The 25,631-nt window shown below is 44.6% G+C and overlaps 2 protein-coding genes across 2 annotated transcripts; one reads left to right on the top strand and one right to left on the bottom strand.

Moving 5' to 3' along the window:
* Positions 1-359: 359 nt before the first annotated feature.
* Positions 360-1,200, bottom strand: TEX38 (testis expressed 38). The gene has a single exon (XM_074961794.1). It carries the CDS (start codon positions 1,136-1,138, stop codon positions 557-559), a length of 582 nt encoding a protein of 193 aa, XP_074817895.1. The 5' UTR covers positions 1,139-1,200; the 3' UTR covers positions 360-556.
* Positions 1,201-4,996: 3,796 nt separating this feature from the next.
* On the top strand, positions 4,997-25,631 carry ATPAF1 (ATP synthase mitochondrial F1 complex assembly factor 1). Its single transcript, XM_074961793.1, has 9 exons — positions 4,997-5,226; positions 6,737-6,845; positions 8,720-8,770; positions 9,499-9,561; positions 10,877-10,927; positions 13,938-13,985; positions 16,205-16,300; positions 21,185-21,292; positions 24,586-25,631. The coding sequence occupies exons 1-9, from the start codon at positions 4,997-4,999 to the stop codon at positions 24,778-24,780; spliced, it is 951 nt and encodes a 316-aa protein (XP_074817894.1). The 3' UTR covers positions 24,781-25,631.

The following is a 25,631-nucleotide window of genomic DNA, read 5'->3' on the forward strand; positions in this document are numbered from 1 at the left end:
GGGTCTGGACATGAAAATAAGAGAAGGTGCATTCTCTACTAGTCAGAATGATGTGAAGATGAAAAGCAAACTGTGCCCAGCTGAGCAAACGGCTTTTGTGGTGATTTCCTGAGGCACCAAATAGCTGGTTTAACTCTAAGTGGAGATCATAGAATCATAGAATATCAGGGTTGGAAGGGACCTCAGGAGGTCATCTAGTCCAACCCCCTGCTCAAAGCAGGACCAATCCCCAATTTTTGCCCCAGATCCCTAAATGGCCCCCTCAAGGATCGAACACACAACCCTGGGTTTAGCAGGCCAATGCTCAAACCACTGAGCTATCCCTCCCCCCTACATATAGGAAGTTGAAATTGGGGTGGTTCAGGTTTAATTCACTCAAAGGGGGAAGTATCTACTGCAGCCCCTATGTGTCTTGTGAATAACAAAGAGAACACATTTAAGCTGGCTTTGAAAGTATTCTGGTGACAGTTTGTTTTGTTTGACTTTAAAAATTTTTTCCATGTTTTATTTTGGTTTTCATCACAAGTGATGCAGTCCACTCTGGGTTTGACATGAATTATATCTCACAAGCAGAGTTGCCGTTACTGAGGTGGCATCTCTCATTTCCTAATGTAACGAAGTCAGGAAGAGAGCTGAATGGAACGGTCCTTGATGGAATGGCTGAAAAAGGATAAGAGGTTGAATGATGGAGCAGCGGTGGGAGGCTGGAGAGTGAACGAGCATAAGGCAGTTCCTGAAACACCAGTTTGTATGAACCCACACCTGGAAGGGAAGGGAAGAAAGCTCCATCCCTGCCTGTGATGTTCTCTCTGTCAAAGCTTTTGCCATGTTGCTTTGGGCTGGCACTGGACTCGGGAGTGCATACCTCTGCTTTAATCCCATAATGAGCTCTCTTGTTTGCCCAGTGAACTACTGCATTGGGGAAGAATGTTTCGCTCCTCATCAGCTCAACCCACGCTTTTGCACGTTGCTCCCGCTGGATGACTTTCTTCCAGTGAAAGAAAAACATGGTACTGAATATCAAGATGTAACATAGCCCTAGGCTCGCAAAGTAGAGAGGCAGCCAACCTGAAAAGCAAGAGCAGATGGTAAGCTCTTTGGTGCAGGGATCGCATCTATAAATGCATTTCTCCAGCATGATAGGAGACCTAAGTCTGATTAGGGCCTTTTTGGAGCTATCCTGCTATAAATGACATGAAGTGTCTGTCAGTCAGTCTTTTTTTTTTTTAACCCACTTCCATTAAGTATAGGAGAAAATGTTCCCCTTTTTCCCTTTCTATGTGTGGATCTTGGTGTTCGAGGCTAGGGTTCAAGCAATGTCTGAGTGTTAATAAGTCAAATTATATTTTTAGAATAGGGTCCATTTGAGTGAACCTAAACTGCAGCTTTAAAACATGTATGTGATTGCCCTGCACAAATGAGCACCAGTTGAAACTGGTGTTGGCCCCGGTGTTGCCCCTTGTCTATACATTCTTTCTTTGTCTTAAGCTGTTCCTTATTGACTTAAGCTAAGGGTCCATGCAGCCTTTTTTGCAATGGTTTTACTAAGTGATTTAAGTAACACCTTTAGTTAAACCAACACAACTCTGTGTTTAGACTTTCCCCTGGCTATCTGGAAAGCCAGGTTCAAACCCCAGAAGTGCCAGTTTAGATTGAACATGCAGTTTGTATAAAAGTTTTTAGGAAATCGTTTTAAAAATAAAGACCTGTCTACTCTGTGTATAATTGTAGAAATTGTAGGCCTGGAAGGGACCTCAAGAGGCACCAGTCCATCTGCCCTGCCCTGCCCTGCCCTGCCAGGCCCTGCCCGTGAGGCAGGACCAAGTAAACCCAGACCATTGCTGACAGGTGTTTATCTAACCTGTTCTTTAAAACCTCCAGTGATGGGGGATCCACACCATGGCCATGTAGTATTTTGGGTAAGGGAAGGGCCTGGTCTCTGGCTCAAAAATCTACCCTGTTGTGCAAAAGTAGCAATGTTGTTACGATGTAAAGTACTTTGGGATCCTTCAGTGAGAAATGTAATGTCAATACCTGGCTTTATAGTTTAGGCACCAGGGAAACAATTGTTTTTGGCTAATTGAAAGAGCTGCTTTCAGTCTGTGAGGGGCATAACTAGTGCATAGCCAGCAGAAAGGAGACACAGATAGTGGGATCTGGTTGATGGGGTAATCACCAGGCAAGTAAAAAGGACCAGTTATGAGCTGGATACAGGAATTACAGGGTGAACTTCTGGCACGTGTTATGAGGAGCTCAGGCTAGATGAGCATACTGGGTCCTTTGTGCCTTAAAACCTACGGCTGTACTGTTACCAAATGCCTTTTGAACATAGCAAATCTATCTGCAGTCCATAATTAAAGCTAATAAAATCCATAGATGCTTAAAGAACCTATATTAAAATATTGCCTCTTCAGACAATCACTTGCTAATGTGACCTTCCCAATTTCCGGGGAGCCGGGGCTTTTCTTAAAACTTGCCACAAGAGAACAATTGTACCGGCTTAGCAGCGAGATTGCCTTTCACCGTACGTAGTAGTCTGCGGGATGGGTGAGTGATCTTATTTGCTAGTCCATTTCACTTACATAATATTATTATTTGAGGTTTCAGAAAAAGAACATCTTAAAGAGGTAATAGAGAACTGATGACTAGTTTTCAGACGGTAAATGTGGTACTCACTGATGGGGATAATCATTGTTTACCCACAGCGTGCTCTTTGAAGAGGTGTGGGTGGTAATCACAGGTCTGTGCTGGTTCCCATCCCCGCTCTGGAGCGGGGAGACAAGGAGGGATTTTGAAGGCACAAACACACTGAGATTACAGCTGCTGCCTTTGCTGTAACAGAACTGCAGCCGCTGAGCATTCTGGGTCTCACAATGAAACAATGGCGGCTGCTACAGCTGCATCAGCAAGAGCTAGAACGTCAGCCTAGGGTGTTCAGGGCCCTCCTGGGGCAGAGGGCCTCAATAATATCTGGTGGCATAAAATTAACCCATGTTGTATCTTGGAAATTTCCCTTTGAAAGGAGTGAAACGGATACTAGAAATGTGACTAAAGCTACGTCTACACTAGAGACTTTACAGCAGCACAGCTGTATCCCTGCAGCTGTGCCACTGTAAGGTCTCCCTGTAGCCGCTCCATGCCAACAGGAGAGAGCTCTCTCGTTAGCATAATTAAAGCACCCCCAACGAGCGGCGGTAGTGCTGTCCACACGGGCTGGTGCTTCTCTCAGTGTAACTTGTGTCGAACAGGGGTGTGTTTTTTCACACCTGACCAACAAGTTTTATCAACAAAACTATAATGTAGACAAAGCCTTACTCTATACAAAGCCAGAACTTCCTCCAGCTAGCGCCAAAGCCAGGGGCTGATCTATCACTGTAGACACCGCAGAGATTTGGGGTGGTATGTTCATAGGCTTGGCAGAATTTGATTTTTGTGTGTGTATATATATATATATATAATTTTGATGGATATCAATGTTTATTTTTAAGCATTTTTTATTTCTATTGATTTAAATTTTCACAGTTGAGGGAAAGGAAGGGGAAGATTATTATTTAATGACAGCAGATGTTGAGATTCTAAAAGTTAAAGCTTTACAACGGTTAAAACACAAACTACCAACATCGCATATCAAAATATACAAAGTAAATATCCTCACATCAGTCTCTGTTAAGTTTTAAAGTAGCATTTTGCTTACTTTGCCTATCTGTATATTTCAATTGTTATCCATGGAAATATTTTTTCTGGGTTTGTGGGTGTGCTGGGGTGAAACTGACGTTCATGGACAGTTATCGATGATGATAATCTAAACCTTCCGAGCCTACTTAGTCAGCGTTCCCCCACCCCACCCCACCCTACCCTATACACAGATTTAACCTAGCAGAAGTTTTTTTTACTGATCACACAGCCAGGAGCCTTTACAGCTGAATCTTACAGCCTAGTCTAACCCTGTAGTTTTCAGCTGGTGTGGGGAGATTTTCAGTCCCTCCCCCAAAATCACTCTATCACAGATTCACCATGTGTACTTGGTGGGCTATAGCAGTGGTTCTCAACCTTTCCCAGACTACTGTACCCCTTTCCCGAATCTGATTTATCTTATGTTCTTCTCTTCTTCCCTCCCCCCCACCCTGCAAGTTTCACCTCACTTAAAAACTGCTTGCTCACAAATTCAGACATAAAAATACAAAAGTGTCACAGCACCCTGTTACTGAAAAATTGCTGACTTTCTCATTTTTATCATATAATTATAAAATAAATCCATTGGACTATAAACATTGAACTTACATGTCAGTGTATAGTATATAGAGCACTATGAACACGTCATGGTCTGTATGAAATTTTAGTTTGTACCGACTTCACTAGTGCTTTTTATATAGCCTGTTGTAAAACTAGGCAAATATCTAGATGAGGTGATGTACCCCCTGGAAGACCTCTGCGTACCCCCAGGGGTCCACGTACCCCTGGTTGAGAATCACTGGGCTATAGGATAGTCATGAAGCATGAGGGGACAGGAGGGGCTTATACAGCCCCATGTGCCCTGCACCCACCCAGCATCCAGGTGAGGCCCCATAGCCACCTCCTAGAGACATAAGAACGGCCCTACTCGGTCAGACCAAGGGCCCACCCAGCCCAGTGTCCTGTCTTCCGACAGTGGCCAGCGCCAGGTGCCCCAGAGGGAACGAACAGAACAGGGAATCATCCAGGGATCCCTCCCCTGTCGCCCATTCCCAGCTTCTGGCAAACAGGGGCTAGGGACCCCATCCCTGCCCATCCTGGCTAATGGCCAACTATTGGGTGCCTAAGCTCTGGGCTTCCCATGTGCTGCATAATACAGTTCTCCCCCTTCCAGCCCCTAATCCTCCCCCCCCCACACACACACTTCACCCCACCTTCCCCTCCCCTTGTCAACTCCCCCCGCCCCTCCCGGAACCTTTGGTGCCCGGAACCCTGGCGCGGGCAGCGCGGCGGAGCCGGCGGGGTTCGGAGGCGGAGCCGCCGCATGTGGGGCGCCGGGGGGGAGCCGATGGCGGGGGCTCTGCAGCAGGTCTCCGGCCTGTACCGGGGGGCGCTGGCGCTGCGCAGCCGGGCCGTGCTGCGGCCCCTGGGCCTGCTCTCCCCGCCGGCCCGGCTGCTGGCGGTGCCGCGGCGCCCGGCCGCGGGGGGCGAGCCCGGCCTGGAGGAGAACCCCTTCTACGGGCGGTACCGGGACAAGATCCAGGCGCTGCGCAGGTGCGGGGCCGCGGGGGGGCCCCTGGGGGAGGGGACAGCCCAGGGGGATGGGGGGGGTCACTGGGATGGAGGGGGGGCAGCCCAGGGGGATGGGGGGGGTCACTGGGATGGGGGGGGCACCCCAGGGGGATGGGGGGGTCACTGGGATGGGGGGGGCACCCCAGGGGGATGGGGGGGTCACTGGGATGGAGGGGGGGGCACCCCAGGGGGATGGGGGGTCACTGGGATGGAGGGGGGGCAGCCCAGGGGGATGGGGGGGTCACTGGGATGGAGGGGGGGGCAGCCCAGGGGGATGGGGGGGTCACTGGGATGGAGGGGGGGGCAGCCCAGGGGGATGGGGGGGTCACTGGGATGGAGGGGGGGGCAGCCCAGGGGGATGGGGGGGTCACTGGGATGGAGGGGGGGGCAGCCCAGGGGGATGGGGGGGTCACTGGGATGGAGGGGGGGGCAGCCCAGGGGGATGGGGGGGTCACTGGGATGGAGGGGGGGGCAGCCCAGGGGGATGGGGGGGTCACTGGGATGGAGGGGGGGCAGCCCAGGGGGATGGGGGGGGTCACTGGGATGGGGGGGGGGCAGCCCAGGGGGATGGGGGGGGTCACTGGGATGGAGGGGGGGGCAGCCCAGGGGGATGGGGGGGGTCACTGGGATGGAGGGGGGGGCAGCCCAGGGGGATGGGGGGGGTCACTGGGATGGAGGGGGGGGCAGCCCAGGGGGATGGGGGGGGTCACTGGGATGGAGGGGGGGGCAGCCCAGGGGGATGGGGGGGGTCACTGGGATGGGGGGGGGGGCAGCCCAGGGGGATGGGGGGGGTCACTGGGATGGAGGGGGGGGCAGCCCAGGGGGATGGGGGGGTCACTGGGATGGAGGGGGGGGCAGCCCAGGGGGATGGGGGGGGTCACTGGGATGGAGGGGGGGGCAGCCCAGGGGGATGGGGGGGTCACTGGGATGGAGGGGGGGGGCAGCCCAGGGGGATGGGGGGGAGCGGAGACTCCTGGGGGATGGGGAGCTGCCCAGGTGGAGCCCCCCCGGGAGTTGGGGCTGGAGCCCTCAGGCATTGGGGTTCTGACAGCATTGGGAGCAGGGGGAATGGCACAAGGGGGGGAGCTGGTGCTTGGTGGGACTTGGGGGTCAGGGGTGTTGGAGAGGCCCAGAGTTTCCGTCTCCTGGAAGCAGATGGAGCCTTCGGAGTTTGGGGGGAGTGAGGGCTTGGGGCTCTGACGAGAATGGGGCACTGCAGGGGGAACGAGGGGGGAGCTGTGGAGTGCTCTGGGATGCGGTAGATGGGACCCTCCAGAACGTAGTCTGGGACATGGTTTTCTCAAAGGTCTAGATATTACACATCCAATCCGGGATCCACAAACACGGTCTGCTGATATAAACTGGTATCTGCAGATTTGCAGGGCTTTAACTAGAAACACTGAGAATAGAAATCTGTGCTACGGAAAGTCAAGTTTTAAAATGCCAGAATGGTAGTAGCCAAAATGTAGTAATAGTCTCAGTTTTGTTTCAGATCCAATCCAGGTGTTTTTGAATCCCGCATGGAGAAACGAAGTGAAGTGAAAAAGCAGCCAGTGGGACATTCCAAGCAAATGGAATTTATCAAATATATGGAAGAAAAGGCAAGACCAATTGTTAACTTCATTCAGTATCATGTTCAAATTAGCTTCAAAATGTCATCTTTTACAGCTGTAATCCTGGAATGGGAATTACTGTCTGGAATTAAAAATGTTCCTGTTTGCTATTTATATGGTGCCTGAAAGTACAAGGCTCACTGAAAATATGCAAGACAGGGTGCTTGCCCCAAATGGTGATATTGCTAGTAAATGCTGTGTTTGAATCTTATTCAAAGTGTTTGTGATCAGTCCCAGATCCATGAGGTCCAACTTGGTTGACGTATTCTCTCACCTTCATTCTCTTTTTATGAATGAAACAAACTATTGAATAGTATTGGATCTGCAATGGGTCTTTAGAGAGCCTCTGACGTTTCCCAGCTTAATGCTGAACAATTAATAAAATGGAGTGATTAGGCAGTTGCATATTGATTTTGTAATTAATAATCTACATTAATTTACTCCTATTGTTGATGTTTACTTGTCCTGATCCAGTATTTTATCTAGGTTAATTGCATTTTAAGCATCTTTACTACTTATTCCCTTCCAGAGACACTGCTAGAATGTTGCAGGGACACCATCTTCTCTTGGTGGGCATGAAGACTAATGCAGAGTTAATTTTTCTACAGTGTTTTTCTTTGTGTGAAGTATCAGTGCACCACTTACCCAGTCTAGACTGGTGCATTGAGTGTATTGCCTTCAAGTGCACTGCCAGGGTTACAGGACTGCTCCACCAGGTGACCCATCACCACACCTAGGGTGCTGAAGTTGTGCTCCTTCACACATTGGGTGCATCCCATTAGGACTTCACATTTTTATGAGCTTGAGTGGCATGGACGTGTACAGGAGTTCAGGTCTGAGAACTGTGGAAATCCTCCATTGGTTGATTAAGAGGCTGGAGGGACTGAGCTGTGAGGAAAGATATAGGCCCTAAGTAGGATATATGTCAATAGTCCTGTTAAAGTCAATGAGACCATTTATGCTCACATACCTTGCTGGGTCAGCTCATAAAAAAACTTCCTATAGCTTGGCTAGGCAGGGACTAAAGGAAGATTTAACTTCCTATAAGTATTTGAAGTTGTTAACACCAAGAAAGGAGAGGAATTATTTTCACTTCATGCACTTGAAGAAGTGGGGTTTTTACCCACGAAAGCTTATGCTCAAATAAATCTGTTAGTCTTTGAGGTGCCACCGGACTCCTTGTTGTTTTTGTGGATACAGACTAACACGGCTGCCCCCTGATACTAGTTTTTCCAGGTTCATTTTCACCACTGTTACAGTGAGCATGATTTGAAATCTTGTTTTACTAGATCTGGAATATACTTGCTTGCTTTAAAGGTGTTGAAACTAGTTTTGGCCTGTCCACACGAGTAGTCAAATAATTTTCTGTAACAGTTAAGGTGGAGACGGTTGCTGATGAATACAGGCAGCCGTCTGCTGTGAACAGTGTGTAGACAGGGGCCATGAGAAGTGCTGGAATCTCCATTGTTTGAGGCTCTTTAAAAGAGACAAGGTTTTGAAGCAGTGGGCAATCCTTCATTAGCTACAAGGGTGGGCATGTCGTCTTAACTGATACTTCCTTTGCTAATTTCTGTTGTTCTTGTTTATTTGTAATACCCCAATGTGCTTCAAGAACAGAGCAGAGGAACAATGCCGTGGGTATGACCTCATGTTAAAGAAAGCCTGTAGGTCTAATTTTAGACCTTGTCAATGCCCCTTTAACAACCAAGGTTACTAACTACATAGGTATGTTCTTTGGTTTCTTCACTTCCACTCACAGAGCACGTGCTCGAAAGGTTTTGTCAGTGGGCCTATTATGCTTGCTGGATATGGCAGTATAAATAACATGAAAACAAACTTTAAAGGCTTATTTTTAATTTTAGGCAGAAGCCTTGGGCACAAAGGCATCAAAGGAAGGATTCACAAAAGATAAGGTAAGATAACATGGACCTCCACATCTGGCTGTGGTGTGCATGGAGATTAATTTTAAACACTGCATTATCCGTAGGCCAGTTGTTGTGTGGGATGCAGGAATCCAAAATTCCTTGTGTTGTATCTCATTTTAGGAGTTTTTTTAGTACTGGAATAGTCTTAAAATCCCAGAGTAGTTCAGAGGGTTCCATTCCTATCCTTGTCTCTGTGAAATATTGGAAGTCCGTGCTATTCTGGGGATCAGTCTTGAGTGCACACAGAAATTGATACAAAAAATTAAGCTCCCTTTAGAGCTTATTGATGCCTCTCCTAGTTCCATCAGAGGCTGCAGAGGGACTGTATTGTGGTTAATATTTCAGTGCCAGCAATCTCCTTGTTTAAAATTGTGAAAGCTACTAACAGAGCACATGCAGGTAATCGTTGAAAGGGAAAAGGTCACAAAACATATTACGAGCACATGGGTCTTGTTGTAGTTAGATTCCTGGAACCAACATTTACTATGTATCCTTATGGATTCTGTTACTTAGCTCAGTATATATTTCCTTTTCTTTTCATTGTAGGGCTATCTTATGACTTACCTTTTTTTTTTTGGGGGGGGGGGGACAATTAAGTGTACCAGGGTATGGTTTAAATGAGATGTCATTTCTGAACTTTCTGCAGCCTGCATTTGTCCTGTGTAACGTACCAGTGAATTGCCTTCATTGTGACTTCTTTGTGCTTTCTGTTGCAGACACTTGATTCAATACTTAATGTTGAAATGGTGAAAGAGAAAACACCAGAGGAAATAAAACAGGTGATACATTTATATGGAAATTTTACAATTAAATGTTAATCGTCATTCTGGAATTCACTTATTAGTATTTTACGTGTGAGGTTGGAATGTGTATTAAAAAGAATTGTGACAATAAAGGCATCTCTTTCAGCCAAACATTAAAAAAAAAAAATTAAATAGAAACAAAAATGAAAGTTGTCTCGGGGTTAGGTAACGTGACATGGGACCTTTCGCCTTTGGGTAGATCAGCAGTTTATATCTCGACCTGATCAGTCAACGGTTGCCGTCAGTGCAACTGGCAGTGTCCCAACAATTGGAGAAGCGTGGCGACCGAATTGTCTGTTCACCAGCTGCAGTCAGAGTTGAAGCATGTTGGTGGGACATCTTGCAGGAAGCTAATGTCGCCGGGGCTACACCTATTCTGCGGTTCTTCAGAAGAGCTGACGGCCCTGGCTAGCGCTAACAACGCTGAGGAGGAGGGGAGGGAAGTGAATGTTTATTAACAACAGTAAGATGAAAGGTTGTTTTCCTGGTACAGTTGTGGGCATTCCACTGAGATTTATTTTCCTCTTTTTGTTTTTTAAAATCTGCTTCCATTGTACATATCCGAAGCAGCCAAACTCAAGCAGAGTTTTTCTGTTTGCTCATCAGATTGTGAAGCAATGGTGTATAATAGGGTACCTTGTGTGCACAAATGTCTCTAGGGCTGCACCACACTTCAAGATTTCATTTGTTAAAGGCCCTTCTGAAGATTCTGATTAAGTATCAAGGATTAGAGGGAGGCAGTGTTTAGCAGTTAGAAAAGAGTTTTGAGAGTCTGGGTTGTATTTCTGTCACTGACTTTATTAGTGACTTTGGGCTGGTCGTCTAAATCACTTTCCCTGCATGCACAATGAAAAGAACTTAATCAAATGCTTTGAAATTCTCGGAAGCAAAACACTATGCAAATACAGAGAATCATTAAAAATATAAGTACTATCTTCTGATGGGAAGGGTCTTGTACATTCCTTACTTAGAAATAATCTTTTGCTTGAGTTCTGTGTTTGTGAAAAGTCACATGGTCTGAAGCATTTCTCACCATCACTAAACTGTGGGCCACCAAATCTGACCCCATTGTTTATGGCAGTTGTCTGGTTGAAATATGTATTATTTGATAGTAGTAGTATTGGACCATGAAATTACAGCTTTCAAAAATATACGGAAAAATTCCCCCTGCCCTGATGTACTTACAAACGAAGATTAGTTGATAAATGAATACTTTTAAAGGTGTTTAATATTAAATGCTAGATGCTTATTTATGGTGTTAATCATATATGGCTTCCCTCCTTTCTTACAGATCTGGAAGCAGTATTTTTCTGCAAAAGATACAGTTTATGCGGTTATTCCTGTAAGTAGTTACTTTAACAAAATGTACACCAGGGAGGTCAGCATAAAAAGCTTTGCAATACAAGCTTCCTTTCCTCTAGGTGTCTGTTGCTTGTAACAACAATCGCTTAATGAAAGTAAGGTTTCTAACCCCAGTCTCCTTCCTTAGCTGACCAGCCATAATTCTGCATGTAAGATCAGTAATTTGAAAGTCAAGCTTCTTAGGCTTCCGTTGACCTCAGTGGTCTTTGGAGAAGGCCCCTGGTGTATATTAAATGCATAGTCTTCATACTTTCCCAATTGTTGACTTTCAGAATCAGTAATGCCTGTGGTGTCACTCTCCTTTCTGCAGCACTGGGATCACACCCAGGTCTCTCTCATAGCAGTGTGGGGTCTGTTAGACCAGAATAGTTCTGAAAAATTTCAGCCAGAACGGTTTATCCATTTCCAAGAACGAGCCTAGGGGAAAATATATGGCTTTTCCCATGTTAATTCTGGCGACCTTTTCTCTAGTGCCGCATGCTTTGGAGCAAAGACTTGAAAATTGGTAGTAAGGTGACTTTTGTGTCCCCAAGGAAATATGCCCAAATTCGGTAAAAATCCTTGTTTCAAAGCAGGGCAGATCAAAGCGCACTATGGAACTTTTCGTGTGCGGCAGCTGAATCCATTTGGACAGTTAGTGTGTGTCAGGCTGCTGCAGGGTAGATTTACACCTCAGCTAACTGCAGTCTTAGACAATCCCAGCTTTTCAGTGACACTCCATGAGCAGCCTCTCCCAATTCATTCAGCCTCCCCCCGTCTTTCTTTTCTAGGCCCTTGGTCTGGAAATGGCTTATTGTTTGATTTGATCTCTCTTCCCATCACAGCTATAAACCTGGCTGTTGTGTTTTGAGGGGGAGAGGAGTGTAGGGGAATTCCTTATCTGGGCCAGTGTTTTACCTTTCCTGCTTGGTTTCTTTAACAACCCCTTTTGATCTTACTCCATAGCAAGTAACCCACCATAAACAAATACAGAGGCATGTATCATATTCATAAATATAATATAGATAATTCTCAGTTCATCATAGCTAAGGCTGCAATTTAGTCACGGAGGTCATGGCAGTCACGGATTCCGTGACTTCCATGGCTTCTTTGGCTTCAGCTGTCAGCGGCTTGCAGTGGGGGCTGCAGCCAGGGCCCCTGCTCCATGGCCATGGCTGCAGCAGGGGCCGTGTGCTCCCCTCACAGCTTCCCAGGGTCATGCACCACTCCCTCCCCGCGGCGGCTGTCAGGGCTGTGCACTTGTGGCTGGGGTTGGTACTGGGACTGTGTGCCCCTGCCCCGCAGCTGCAGCCAGCTCCGGAGCAGGGGCTGTGCGCCCCCCCCCCCCCATAGGTGCTGGAGCTGGGGCTTTGCCCCCCCCCATGGTGGGGGGCTCAGTTTGTCAGTGTTCCGCCCCCCCCTCCCCCCCATGGGACTCCTGCTGTCATTCCCCCCTACCTAGCCCTGCGCGCCGGGTTATTTTTAGTAAAGTCATGGACAGGTCACGGGCTCCCATGAATTTTTGTTTATTGCCCGTGATCTGTCCATGACTTTTACTAAAAACAACTGTGACAAAATCTTAACCTTAATCATAGTTGCTCATTCCTTGAGCACCGTCCATCCTGTGCACTGGATGAGGCAGAGGTCCCGTGGAAAAAATTGTTTATGATCCTGTAATGAAAGACTGGATCATGCCTATGTGCAAGAGGGTCAAATTAAGGTTGCACAAGCAACCTGAATTCTGGCATTTCCTAACTTTTGAGTACTTGACTTTGCAACCTTAATGTCCTTTTAACATAATGTTTGTGGGTAATAGAAAATATATATACTTAAAGGGATTGCTATTATTGGCAATAAGATGTGTCTCCAATTAAAGCTGAGTAGATCTCAGAAGAGAAACAATCTTTTTGTTGTATATTGCACCCCCTATTTATCTGAGAGGTTGTGGATGGTTCTAAAACTTCAGTATAAACCAGATCTTATATAAGTAGGGGAGCAATGCATGGTGCATGTTGTTTAAGGAAGCAGCTGCATTTCAGTAGCCTGCAGTTTTACTTGGCTGGATGCTGAATTATCTCTTTACAGTGTCCAAAAGGAGTCTAGGAGCTTCATCGTTCGAGCCCTGCAAATCCGCGGATATCCGCTTTATATCCGCAGACCATGTTTGCGGATCACGGATGGATGTGGATCCAAATTTTATATCTAAAGCCCTGCAAATCTGCGGATATCTGCTTAATATCCACGGATCATTTTTGTGGATCAGGTGCAGATACAGAAATTTTGTATCAGCGCAGAGCTCTATTTGTAGTACAGCTGAACAGCACATTTCTCCTGCTCTGAATATTTTATAATCTGTATTAGCATATGATGCAGCAAAGGGGCAAAGAAAACAGCAGGGAGGGGATACTGGGGAACACTTGAACGAAATTACATTGTTATGCAGGAAGGGCATGTGTGCAGCATGGTGGAACTCGCATGTTTGTGGGGAACAATATAACTTAATAAGATAAATATGATGTACGACTCACTTGAATGATAATCTGGCTTGTACTGTAATAAAGAGCAGAAGAGAATCTATAATGTAAGTTCCTATGGGTCAGCAACCTGCCTGTTTGCTTGTGTATAAAGCACCACCATGCACTCCAGTGGAACTATATTGGAGGGAAAAAAAAAAAAAAAGTATAAGTCTGAAGTGTAGACATTTTTCAAGAGATAAAAGCTTTGAATTCCAAGAGTTTGTTACTGTCTTCCAGGGACTGCATTGTCTAGAAAGGGTGCTGATGATACTTAGGCAATTAAGAGCTAACTATAACTTTCCATTCGCTCATTTCTGCAAACCTTACCAATTAAGGCAGCCTGACTTGCTTAATTGTTAATATTTACATATTTGAGACCGACTGTATATGCAGGTTGAACCGTATAAAGGTTAATGGAGTGACTGAGTGATAACTGTGTATCTATTATTTTCATGTTGTGAAAGTTAATTAAATGATCTTGTTTCATCTCCAAAGGCAGAGAAGTTCGATGTAATATGGAAGCGGGCCCAGAATTGTCCATCAGTAAGTGTGATAGATACTACATGCATACACAGCTTTAATGGATTTCTTCTACATAGAAGTTAGAGTAGAAGTTTATAAACTTTTGACCTTTTGTTATCCAGATTAATTGTCGTAACTTGATTGGTAAAAGCCATTTGATCAAGTATTTGTTTTAGCGATCAGTTAAAGACAGCAGGATGCTCATATCCATCAAACATTTCAGTATGGGCATAACAGGCGAGGAGTTCTACAACCAAGCAGTCTCCCAAGCTTAGTTTTATGATGGAGATTTAGCTACATGCCTCGCATTCACCGTACTAGGTGTCATGTAGTTAAATCGCCTGCATGCGGCTCTGTGGAGAAGCGAGCTTTGTATGCTACAGCGAGAACCCTGTGCATCAGCACATTGTCTGGTGTGTCACTTCTCTTTCAGGCCCCATGTCATCCTTTCTCTTTGTGTGTGATAGTGTTACAGATGCAACACTGAAGCCTATAAAGCCAAATAGACCAGAAATCTCCAGAGAGAAGTTGCTTTCAAGTTGCTGTGGGACAGAGTTAGAAAAACTAAACAAATGTGAAAGCTGTTCGCCTCCCCTTGTCCCTGACTGACCTTTTGTGACTTTAATCCCTCATTGCAGCATCTGGGGAGAAGGGCAAGAATGTCAGTGCAAGGCCACCATCTCATTGTACAGTAACTGCTCACTTAACGTTGTAGTTATGTTCCTGAAAAATGCGACTTTAAGCAAAATGATGTTAAGCGAATCCAATTTCTCCATAAGAATTAATGTAAATGGCGGGGTTAGGTTCCAGGGAATTTTTTTTTTGCCAGACAAAAGACTATATATACACACACATACACACAGTATAAGTTTTAAACAAACAATTTAATGCTGTACACAGCGATGATGATTGTGAAGCTTGGTTGAGGTGGAGGAGTCAGAGGGTGGGTTATTTCCCAGGGAATGCCTTACTGCTAAATGATGAACTAGCAATTGGCTGAGCCCTCAAGGGTTAACTCGTTGTTAATGTAGCCTCACGCTCTACAAGGCAGCAGGAATGGAGGGAGGGGAGACAGCGTGGCAGACAGAGACACACACCCTGTGTGTGAGAGAGAGAGATGCGCATTTCCCCTTTAAGTACGCTGACACCACTCTTAAGTACACTGCCTTGTTAAGTTAATCAGCAAGCTGAGACTGCAGCAACTGCTGCCAGGAAGCTCCCTCTGTCCTGAGCCCTGAACTGTGTCCCCCTGCCCTATGGAGAAGAGGTAAGCGGGGAGGCAGGAGCAGGGGGGAGGGGGACACCCTGACATTAGCTCCCCTGTCTCTTCTCCCCCGCCTCCAGCAAGCAGGAGGCTCAGAGAGCAGCACATGGCAGTGTGGGGAGGGACAGCTGAACTGCTGGCAATTGATAGCCTGCTGGGCGACTGCTGCACAGGGACCTTAGGGAGTGGGGAGCTGATAGGGGGGCTGCGGGTCCACCCTGATTCCAAGCCCCCACCAGCTACTTCCAACGGGCTGCTCTTCCTGCAAGCAGTGGACAAAGCAGGCAGCTGCCAAAGGACGTTATAAGGGAGCATCGCACAACTTCAAACGAGCATGTTCTCTAATTGATCAGCAACGAAACAACGTTAACCGGGACGACTTTAAGTGAAGAGTTACTGTACCATACTGTTCACTGTCCGGTTTTAAATGTCTCAAAACACTGTTACTGAACATCCTCCAGGAGTCCCTCCCGTGGCAGTGAATCAAGCGATTCTGAGAACACAATAAAGTTTAGGGTCATGAGTCTTTTAAATCTGAGCTTCTAAAACGATCTACTAGGAAATGTGAAGCTGGCATGTTGTCTGCCTGGAAGATCAATGCCCCCTCTCTCCACAAAGCATAGTAAGGCTCAACCCAAGCCTTTGTGTGTTTTCCTCCCCATCGGGAAGGCTTTCCTGGTGGTGGGGAAAGGCTTCGGGAGGAGGCTGGCAGCAGGGAACGCTCTAGCAGCTCCCTTTCAGTGCGGTGCGTAGCTACACATCACAACGTGGGCACAGCCTATTTTTCACTGTAGCTACACGTACCCTGCACTCCAGCCCCAGTGCAGAAAAGCCGCAAGCTCTGCCTCCGTAACCAACTCCCCGCTGTGACTCCTAACAAGGTTGCCAGTTAGGTCCCATTTCGTGCAGGGGGATGCCCATTTACGCTGACGTGGGCTGGGAGCACATATAACGCTGACTGTCTTTTTCTCCGCAGTTCCTGTGTGCTTTGCCAAGGAAAGAAGGCTATGAGTTTTTTGTGGGGCAGTGGTCAGGGACAGAACTGCACTTCACTGCGCTTATAAACATTCAGGTGGGTGTATTTTCTTGTATTACTCTCCAGAGTTAGGTTTGAGACTCCAGCTGTATTCAACTCTGAGTGACGTCTAGACACAGATGTATCTTTAAACAAAACTACAAAACCAGGCAATAGTTTGCATGGTTTCCTCCAGCTCCATGTCATGCAGCATGCACAGGGCTGGTGCATGATTTCATATGAGGCATTCTAGTTCGGTTGTAGTGTATTTCTTCTTGGTGTTGTAAATGAAGGAGGTTGTAATCGTCTCAGATGTTCGTTAGGCCCTAACGGTTTTTGTTCCATTTGATTTGCCAGACTAGATCAAACAGCTGCTCTTGTGTTCTGCAACCTTACCCTACCTGTTCGTAGTCTGTCTACTCAATTAAGCAAGGTTTCCTTTCACACACCCACCAGCAATCAGTTCATGCATGAAGTATTTGACTGCTCTTCTCTTAGCCGGTGCATATGAGTCCAGAAAATCATCCCAACCTTTTAAAAATCCATGCATGGGATTTTTCTCTGATTTGCAAGTTACAGTTCCACATGCTTCAGTCTTCAGATTCGGCAAGCTAGGTAGGCTCAGACTGGCTCAGTACACGGATGGGAGACTCCAAGATTCAGTTTGTGACATTCATTCCTCTGAATCAGAACTTGATAATCCCTTGTTCATTGCCTCCCACAAGCTTTCTTTAGGTTCATCTATTAGCAAAACAGCCCTGAGACCCAGTGTGCTAAGCCGCCTCACTCTTCCTTCAAGTCTTTTCTGGAGTTGCTTCTTTTTCATTTGCTTTCCAGTTTGGCTTTTCCCTCCACCACTTCTGCCATCTTGCCTTATTTTGTTCCCTTTAACCTTTGAAATATATTAATAAACAAGTTAAATAAAAAAGTGTGGGGAGAACCACAGGGCCAACAATGTACTTAACGTAAGCTTCTCTTGTGACCTTTTCAGTTTATCATCACTCACTGACCTTTGTCTAGCTTAGATTGTAAACGCCTCAACATGGAGGACAGCACTGGGTTTGTGAGTAAAGCACCATGCACTCCTATGGTGGTACAGCAATAATCATAGAATATCAGGGTTGAAAGGGACCTCAGGAGGTCATCTAGTCCAATCCCCTGTTCAAAGCAGGACCACTCCCCAACTAAATCATCCCAGCCAGGGCTTTGTCAAGCCTGACCTTAAAAACTTCAAAGGAAGGAGATTCCACCACCTCCCTAGGTAACCCGTTCCAGTGCTTCACCACCCTCCTTGTGAAAAAGTTTTTCCTAATATCCAACCTAGACCTCCCCCACTGCAACTTGACACCATTACTCCTTATTCTGACAATAATAATTATAATAGTTCCTAGCTCTTAGTGCTTTTCATCAGGAGATCTGGAAGCACTTTACAAAGGAGGTCAGAATCATTATCTCCAACCCATGCTGCAGGGTGGTACTGCACTGCTGGAAGTGCCATATTTTCGGACTTGAAACCAAAGAGCTGACGGTTTACAGCCACTAAACGTTCCTTGGTACCTCTTGCAAGAATAGAGAAGCTAATCCTGATTGGTCATTCAGACACTGACATTATAAATGGCCTCTCCATTTTTAATTGGATAAGGTATTCCCTTCTGATTCTCAGTTGAAGTAGAGTGATGTGTGCTGTAAAACAGTTGATGTCGTTGACCCCAGAGGAAGCTTCATTTCTTTAGTGGATGAAATGTTTCCTGGTTTTGGTTTCTAAACAATCGTGGGATCCTTGAGCATGAAATGTGCTATATAAACATCAAATTGAATGATTATATTTTGACCATTTGCAGCATTGGAGTCCGTAAATTCATCACATCCGACATAAAGTAGTACCATAGACATGGAAATTGTCACTGTCGTTGTTTTCCCAATTTTGGCACTATGCCACTGACTCTCAAATAATAAAAATGGTGCCAGTTCTGATGATTCCATGGTGAAGTTTATAAATTTGATGAAATAGATATGTGGACCCTTCAGTGGAGTCCTATAATTTAATATAGGGGATATTAAGCAGTTCTCTAGTATTTCCTTGGTTCTGTATTTACTGCCTTATGAAAATGGGTGAGTCATAAATAAAATGTCTATAAAGACCTTGGCTTCTAACTCCTCTATAATTTAATTTTGTTGTATACCAGCATAGTTGTTGTTGTTCGTTTTAGACAGGCTTTCTAATTTCTCTTCTCTCTATGATTAGTTTGACACCTATATATTATGTACTTAAATTATCATCTAGAATAAACCTTTTCTGACACAAAAGGTGTTGTCCCAAACGTGAGGTAACTCTGTTTTGGACTTAATTGTGACACATAAAGATGAATGGTTTCAGAGTAGCAGCCGTGTTAGTCTGTATCCACAAAAAGAAAAGGAGGACTTGTGGCACCTTAGAGACTAAAATTTATTTGGACATTAAGCTTTTGTGAGCTACAGCTCACTTCATCCAATGATGTGAGCTGTAGCTCACGAAAGCTTATGCTCAAATAAATTTGTTAGTCTCTAAGGTGCCACAAGTACTCCTTTTCTTTTTATAAAGATGAATGAATCAGTGGACTGGAAGCTGGTGGTTGCCTAGGACCAGTGATCATGACTTGATTGCATTCAAATTGGGCAAACAAAGGAAAATCCTAGCCAGTAATATATTTAACGTGGTGCTTTAAAAGAGCTAATTTTCCAAAGATGAGGCAAATTATCAGAGAAATTGATTGAGGGGAAAAATTTAGACAGAAAAATATGAAAATTGAGAGTTATTTAAGAAGAGTTTATTAGATAGCCAAAAAGTCATGACTCCACAATCAATAAAATGGACATTTTTGCCCAAAAGCCAAACGTGGTTCAGTGGTGAAGTGAAGCCAGCAATTAGAATTAAAAAGGCAATATATAACAAACGGAAAAGGGGCGGGGGGGGGGGGGAGATAGCAGTCAATATACATTAGAAAGTCTGAAGGGTAGAAAATTGATCAGGGAAGCTAAAAACATCAGAGCAAAATGACTGACAGGGCTAAGGACAATGAGAAGGAGGTTTTAAACATGTTGGGAACAAAAGAAATCACAGCAATGGGATAGGCCCATTACTAGATGTAGATGGTAAAACTGTTAATGGTGTAGAAAAGGCAGAAGTGCTCGTTAATATTTCTGGTCTGTATTTGTAACAAAGCAGGATAATGTACTCCTATCACATGAGGATGATGAAGTACTTTCTAGTCCATTAGTGACTGAGGATGTTACATCTACTACGGATGCATATTTTTAAATCAGCAGGCCCAGATAACTTGCACCCAAGAGTAATGAAAGAGCTGGCTGATGAGATCTCTAGTCCTCTGATGTTAATTTTTAATAAAACTTGGAATACCAGGGAAATTCAGAAGACTGGGTGAGAGCTAATGTTATGCCAATTTCAATTTAAAGGATGGGAATATAATTAATGTCAGTCAACATGGTTGAAAGGAAAATAGGTCTTGTCAAACGCACCCGATTTCATTCTTTGAGGCGATTCCAAGTGTAGTTGATAACGATAACTTAGTAGACGTAATAGACTTTTGTAAGGCATTTGACTCGCTACCCCATGACGGTCTGATATGAAAATTTGCACCGTACAGCATCAGTAAGGCACACATTACATGGATTAAGACCGGCTGACTGCAAATCTCAAAAAGTGGTTTTCAGTGAGGAATCGTCATCAAATGGTGATGTTTTTAGTGGGGCTCTGAAGGCAGCGGTTCTAGGCCTGACGTTTTCTTCAGTGGTCTAGAAGTAAATACTGATAAAATTTGCAGATGACACGCAGATTGGGGAAGTGGTAAATAATGAGGAGGGCAGGGTAGTCGTACAGAGGCATTTGGATCATTTGGTAAACTGGACCCATACCAACGTTTTTAATACAGCCATTTGCAAAGATATATATCTAGAAACAGTGAATACAGGCCATATCTACAGAATGGGGACTGTGTCTTGGAAAGCAGTGACCTGAAAAGGATGTAGGGGTCATAGTGGACAAGCAATTCACCATGAGTTCCCAGTGCGATGCTGTGGCAAAAAGGGCTAACGAGATCCTTGGATGTGTAAACAGGAGTAGTGAGAAGGTGTTCAGGGAAAGGATTTTACCTCTGCACATGGCATTGGTGAAACCAAGCCTGACTAAAGGAATAGGGTCCACGTTTTAAAAAGGATGTTGAAAAATTGGAGAGGAGGCAGAAGAGAGAGAGAAAATGATTCATAGGCTGGAGACAGTGCCTCACCGTGGGTGATTTAAAGAGCTCAATCTGTTTAGCTTATCAGAAGGACAACTGAGAGATGACTTGAGTACAGGATATACAGACTTTCACAGGGAGAAAATACTTGGTACTACTGGGCTCTTTAATCTAGCTGAGGAAGGCAGAACACAAACCAATGGCTAGAAGCTGAAGCCAGCAAATTCAAATGATAAACGAGGCACACATTTTTATCAGTGAGAGTGATGAACCGTAGAAACAAACTACCAAGGAAAGTGGTGGATTCTTCATCTCTTGCTGTCTTCAAATCAGGACTGGGGGCCTTTCTGGAAGTTATGCTGTAGCTGAACACAAGTTATTGGGCTCAATCCAGGGGTAACTGGGTGAAATTTAATGGTTTCTGCTATACAGGAGGTCAGATTAGATGATCTAATAGTCCCTTCTGGCCTTAAACTCTATGAATCTGTGACTTACTGTTGGCTACAGACACACACAAGTGCAAATAATTGACTCTTAATTAAAATGGCCTCTCCTTGACCTTGCTAGGAGGACAGTGGGGAGACTCTGAATAAGTGAGTCTATGCACGCAGTTGATATTCAGATTCTTTATTAGCAGACTATTAAATATGCAATAAATCTAGAGTTTTTCTAGGGCACTGTTAAGTCTCTCTCTTATCTCCTGCAGACCCGAGGTGAAACTGCCTCTAGCCAGTTGATCTTGTACCATTATCCTGAACTTCAGAAGGAAAAGGGAATAGTGCTAATGACAGCTGAAATGGACTCCAGTTTCCTGGTAAGAGAATCTCATATTGTTTCCTTAGTGGTGTTCTAAGATCTGATATCTACAGCTATCCATTGAATAATTAACCTAGGGAACAGCAGAAAAATTCCCGAAGTCTGCAGACTGGGTGTCTGGTGATTGTATTTTCTGCCACGTCTAATTCCCCCCCGCCCCCCGTTCTTGATGATAGCATAATTCAGAAGGATAATTTAGAAAAGTGCAGAATTTTGGAGCCTCTTTTTCTCTTTTTTAAGGAAGGGGATTTAAAGAATAATAATAAAAAGTTGGCACTCCCCAGCAATGTTAAAACACGCTTTTTAAAGTTAACACTGATGGACAAATCAGGAGGCCCTTTTTTTAAGCGTGCAGTGGATTTTCTTTGTGCCTTCCCGTACCTCCCCTGAGTGAGGATGTACTGCCACTTGGATAGCTCTCATAGGACATGTAATGAGCTTATGGGACTCATGTTGCCAATAACATGACTAGCACGCGTGCAGAATGTTTTATTAGAGGATGGGCTGTTAAAGGGCAAGAGTTTAAGGTCGTTTCATGTTGTTTGGAACAATCTGCCAGAGGAAGTGATGGATTCTCCATCTCATGAAGTGGTCAGATCAATATTGGACGCCTTTCTGATAGATGTACTTTAGTCAAACACAGTTATTGGATTCAGTGCTGAGGTAACTGGATGAAATTCTATAGTCTGTGCTGTGTCAGACTAAATAATCTAATGGCCCCTTCTGGTCTTAAAATCTATGAATGTAGATACCTTAACTCTGCATTTCCACACATTGGCAAAACAAAGTGTGACATTTTACTGTAATGCATGTTTTCTTTTCCTCCAATATTAGTTTATTTTCAATCACCCCAATGTTCTGTTGTTGATAATTTCCAATTTTAACTCCATTACCAAAGTTTTGTCTGTGAACTATATTATATATAAGTATATTCTGTCTTCATACTAGAGCGAGGCAAATACTCAAAATAAAAACCTTTCAGTGAATGTTTGTATGAATTTTTAAACAAATTTGTTTCATCTCTCTGCTTTCTGTAATGTTTCTATAAACTAATTTTACATCCTCATTCCACTGTCTTTACTCGTGAACAGGATCCCCTGCTGCTGTTTATTTTTTCTTGTAAATGTCCTCTCTTGAACATTTCACAATCTCTTTATTAGCATTTTGCTCACTATACAAACAGGCAACCGTTGTAAGACATACAGTATCCACTACACATATGACCAGACAGAGAGATAACCGTCTGTTATCTCTTGCTGTGAAAGGAACCTGTTGGGGACGCGTCACATCCTGGTTACCTGCCTTAAGAACATAATTTTCAGTATAGACATAGAACTCCTTAAATATTATCCGTACACACATTTCACAGTGATTATGATGTCCAGTGGGCTACCAGATCTTGGTAGAGACCTCACATGCCACCCTTTAGTGAATTATTATGCATACATCTGACACAGGGGATCACTGTAAAACTCTGTGTGCCCCATGTGTCCTCTGTCTGTCGGCACCAAGAAGTTCCTGGGTCACAAATGTTCATAGAAATAGTTAGTGTGGAAATTGGAGAATATTCAAGGAAAATGGATTTTTAATTCAAAGAAACCATGCTGTGGGCAATAAAAATAAATAGGGGTATGGAACGGCTGCCATATCAGGAGTGATTGAGACTGGGACTTTTCAGCTGGGAAAAGAGATGACTAACGGGGGATATGATAGAGGTTTATAAAGTCACGACTGGTGTGGAGAAAGTAAATGAGAAAGTGTTATTTACTCCTTCTCATAACACAAGAACTAGGGGGTCACCAAATGAAATTGATAGGCAGCAGGTTTAAAACAAACAAAAGGAAGTATTTTTTCACACAACGCACAGTCAACCTGTGGAACTCCTTGCCAGAGGAAGTTGTGAAGGCCAAGACTATAACAGGGTTCAAAAAAGAACTAGATAAATTCATGGAGGATAAGTCCATCAATGGCTGTTAGTCAGGTTGGACAGGGATGGTGTCCCTAGCCTCTGTTTGCCAGAAGCTGGGAATGAGCAAAGGGATGGATTACTTGATGATTACCTGTTCTGATTGTTAGTTACTCATCCAGTCAGGAAACTGAGGCATGTGACCCAGAAGTCCAATCAAAATGAACCAGCACAGCTTGGCTGTTGGATATGCGTGAAGAACTGCTCCCAAGCAGAACATTTTGAATAATTTTCTATAATTAATAAAATTGAGAAAATTCCGGTCTTTTTCTCTTATAGTTTCCAAACAGGTGAAATTGGTCCTTCTCTTTGGGCCATGTCTGCACACAGAATTGAACCACTCTAACTTATATCTGTCTAGTTAAAGCAGTAGGACACTTCAGCGTGGATGCAGTTATGCTGATGTAAAGGTTCCTTACACCAGTATCGCTTACTCCTATATGGGAAGGGGAATAAGTAGGGAGGCCACTTGTCTGGCTTTGAAACAGACAGTCCTCATTTGGGCTGCTTTGTCCTCTGTCTAATATTGGGACAAAACCGGACGTAGTTGTGTCTGGTATTGGATGAGGGCACCGTCTTTAAGAGCGTGCCACTCCACCCCTCTGCTGTGACCTTGAATGGGGTGACCTCCCACACACCATGCATGCGAGGTCATGGTGGGCAGGCAGGACTATACCATTCCCTGAAGTACCTGAATGTCTGGTTGACTGAGAGTGGCCACCCTAGGAATAAGCCATACCGGTATAAAGCACCTTTATACCAGTATAACTCTGTCCACATTAGCGGTTGTACTGGTATAACTATGTCTATAAAATAAAATCTCACCCCTAACTGACAGAATTTTATACTGCTATAAAAACTGTGTTGTTCAGAACTTTGTTCTGAGTTCTTTGCCTAGCTGTGTTTAATACAGAGTATTATTGAAAACTTTTACGCAGGAAGTCTGACAAGGAGCAGAGGGGAAAGTTAAGGTGTTCAGAGTCTTGGAGGGAGGGCAGCATGAGAGGGGTGGTGGAGCTGTGGTTCCTGAAATGCGTAGCTATAAGGAGATGAAGTTAGTAGGAGCAGCACAGAGGTAAGTAGGTCAATGACAAGATGGATCAGGCTTGTGGAGAACTTTGAAAAATGTGAACTTTGAATAGAGTTAGGGGCTGAGTAGGAAGCTTGCTAAGGCAACAGAAGCAGACTGAAGAGGGATCTGTTTGCAGCTTTTCAGCAACCACAGAGCTTTTTTGAAAGGCAAACTTACTTTCATGCCAGAACTGCTACCTGCGCTATTTTGATAAGTTCTTTTTTTCTTTTCTTTTCTTTTTTAAACCTTACAGAATGTCCCCGAAGCTCAGTGCATAGCCAATCAGGTGCAGCTTTTCTATGCGACAGATCGTCCAGAGACCTATGGATTAGTGGAGACCTTCAACCACAGACCTAATGAGTTTAAGTACATGGCCGTTATAGCAGAGCTTGAGCAGAGTGGACTTGGAAGAGAACTGAGACCTCGATGGGACCCTGATAAAGCATAAAGTGTCTGATTTGCACAGCATCTGGGCCAGACGCAACTGAAATTACTCATTGGAAAGGGTCCTTGACACAGGAGTTTTTTTAATTGGGGGCAAACTCCACTTTTTATATGGGGCCTGTTTGCTCCAGAGTTGGGCTGGACAGAAGAAAGATTCAGGGAGTGATATTCACCCCTGACTATTTTGTATCGGTGCAAGGAAATTTGGCAGCCTAACTAGGGCCGAATGGGAACGACGCACCTTAACACAATCTCATCAAAACAACTCTTTCAATATCTAGTGCCTGAGTGCTGTATTCCTTTGGAAATGATCAATCAAATGAGGGAAGGGAGGTTACTTGCAGGAATATGTCAGCCACTGGGGGGAGAGAGAGAGAGAGAACAAAGGATGGTTGTGTTCAGTAAAAGCTATTTGGAAGTTGCCCTCCACTATAACTGCATGGGTCAGTGATTTTTATCTTGTATGAAGATTATAAATTCCCCTCTTTCATCCAGCCGTGAAAAGATAATGCAGTTGATGATCCAAGACAGGCTCCTCTTTGTTGATTAATGTGTGGGATTCCCTACATAAGATGCATGCTTTGCTTTCTATGCTAGTGCAGCTGAGGACAAAAAACATTCAGCTGACTTAGATTTGGCTCTGGGAATGTCAGGTTTTTTAATTGAGACATGAACTTCATTCAGGTGCCCAGCTGTTAGGTGACTGTATTGGAGATCATTTCACCGATGACAGGATGTGATAAATGGGGTTTTCTTTTTGCATATTGGGCTTTCTAAAGTGGTCCAGCAGATAATTAAATCGTTTTAGAGATCATACTAGTTCATTTTCAGATATCGTCTAGACAGCCAACTCTT

The sequence above is a fragment of the Natator depressus genome, chromosome 8, assembly GCF_965152275.1.
Source record: "Natator depressus isolate rNatDep1 chromosome 8, rNatDep2.hap1, whole genome shotgun sequence".
Lineage (NCBI taxonomy): Eukaryota > Metazoa > Chordata > Testudines > Cheloniidae > Natator > Natator depressus.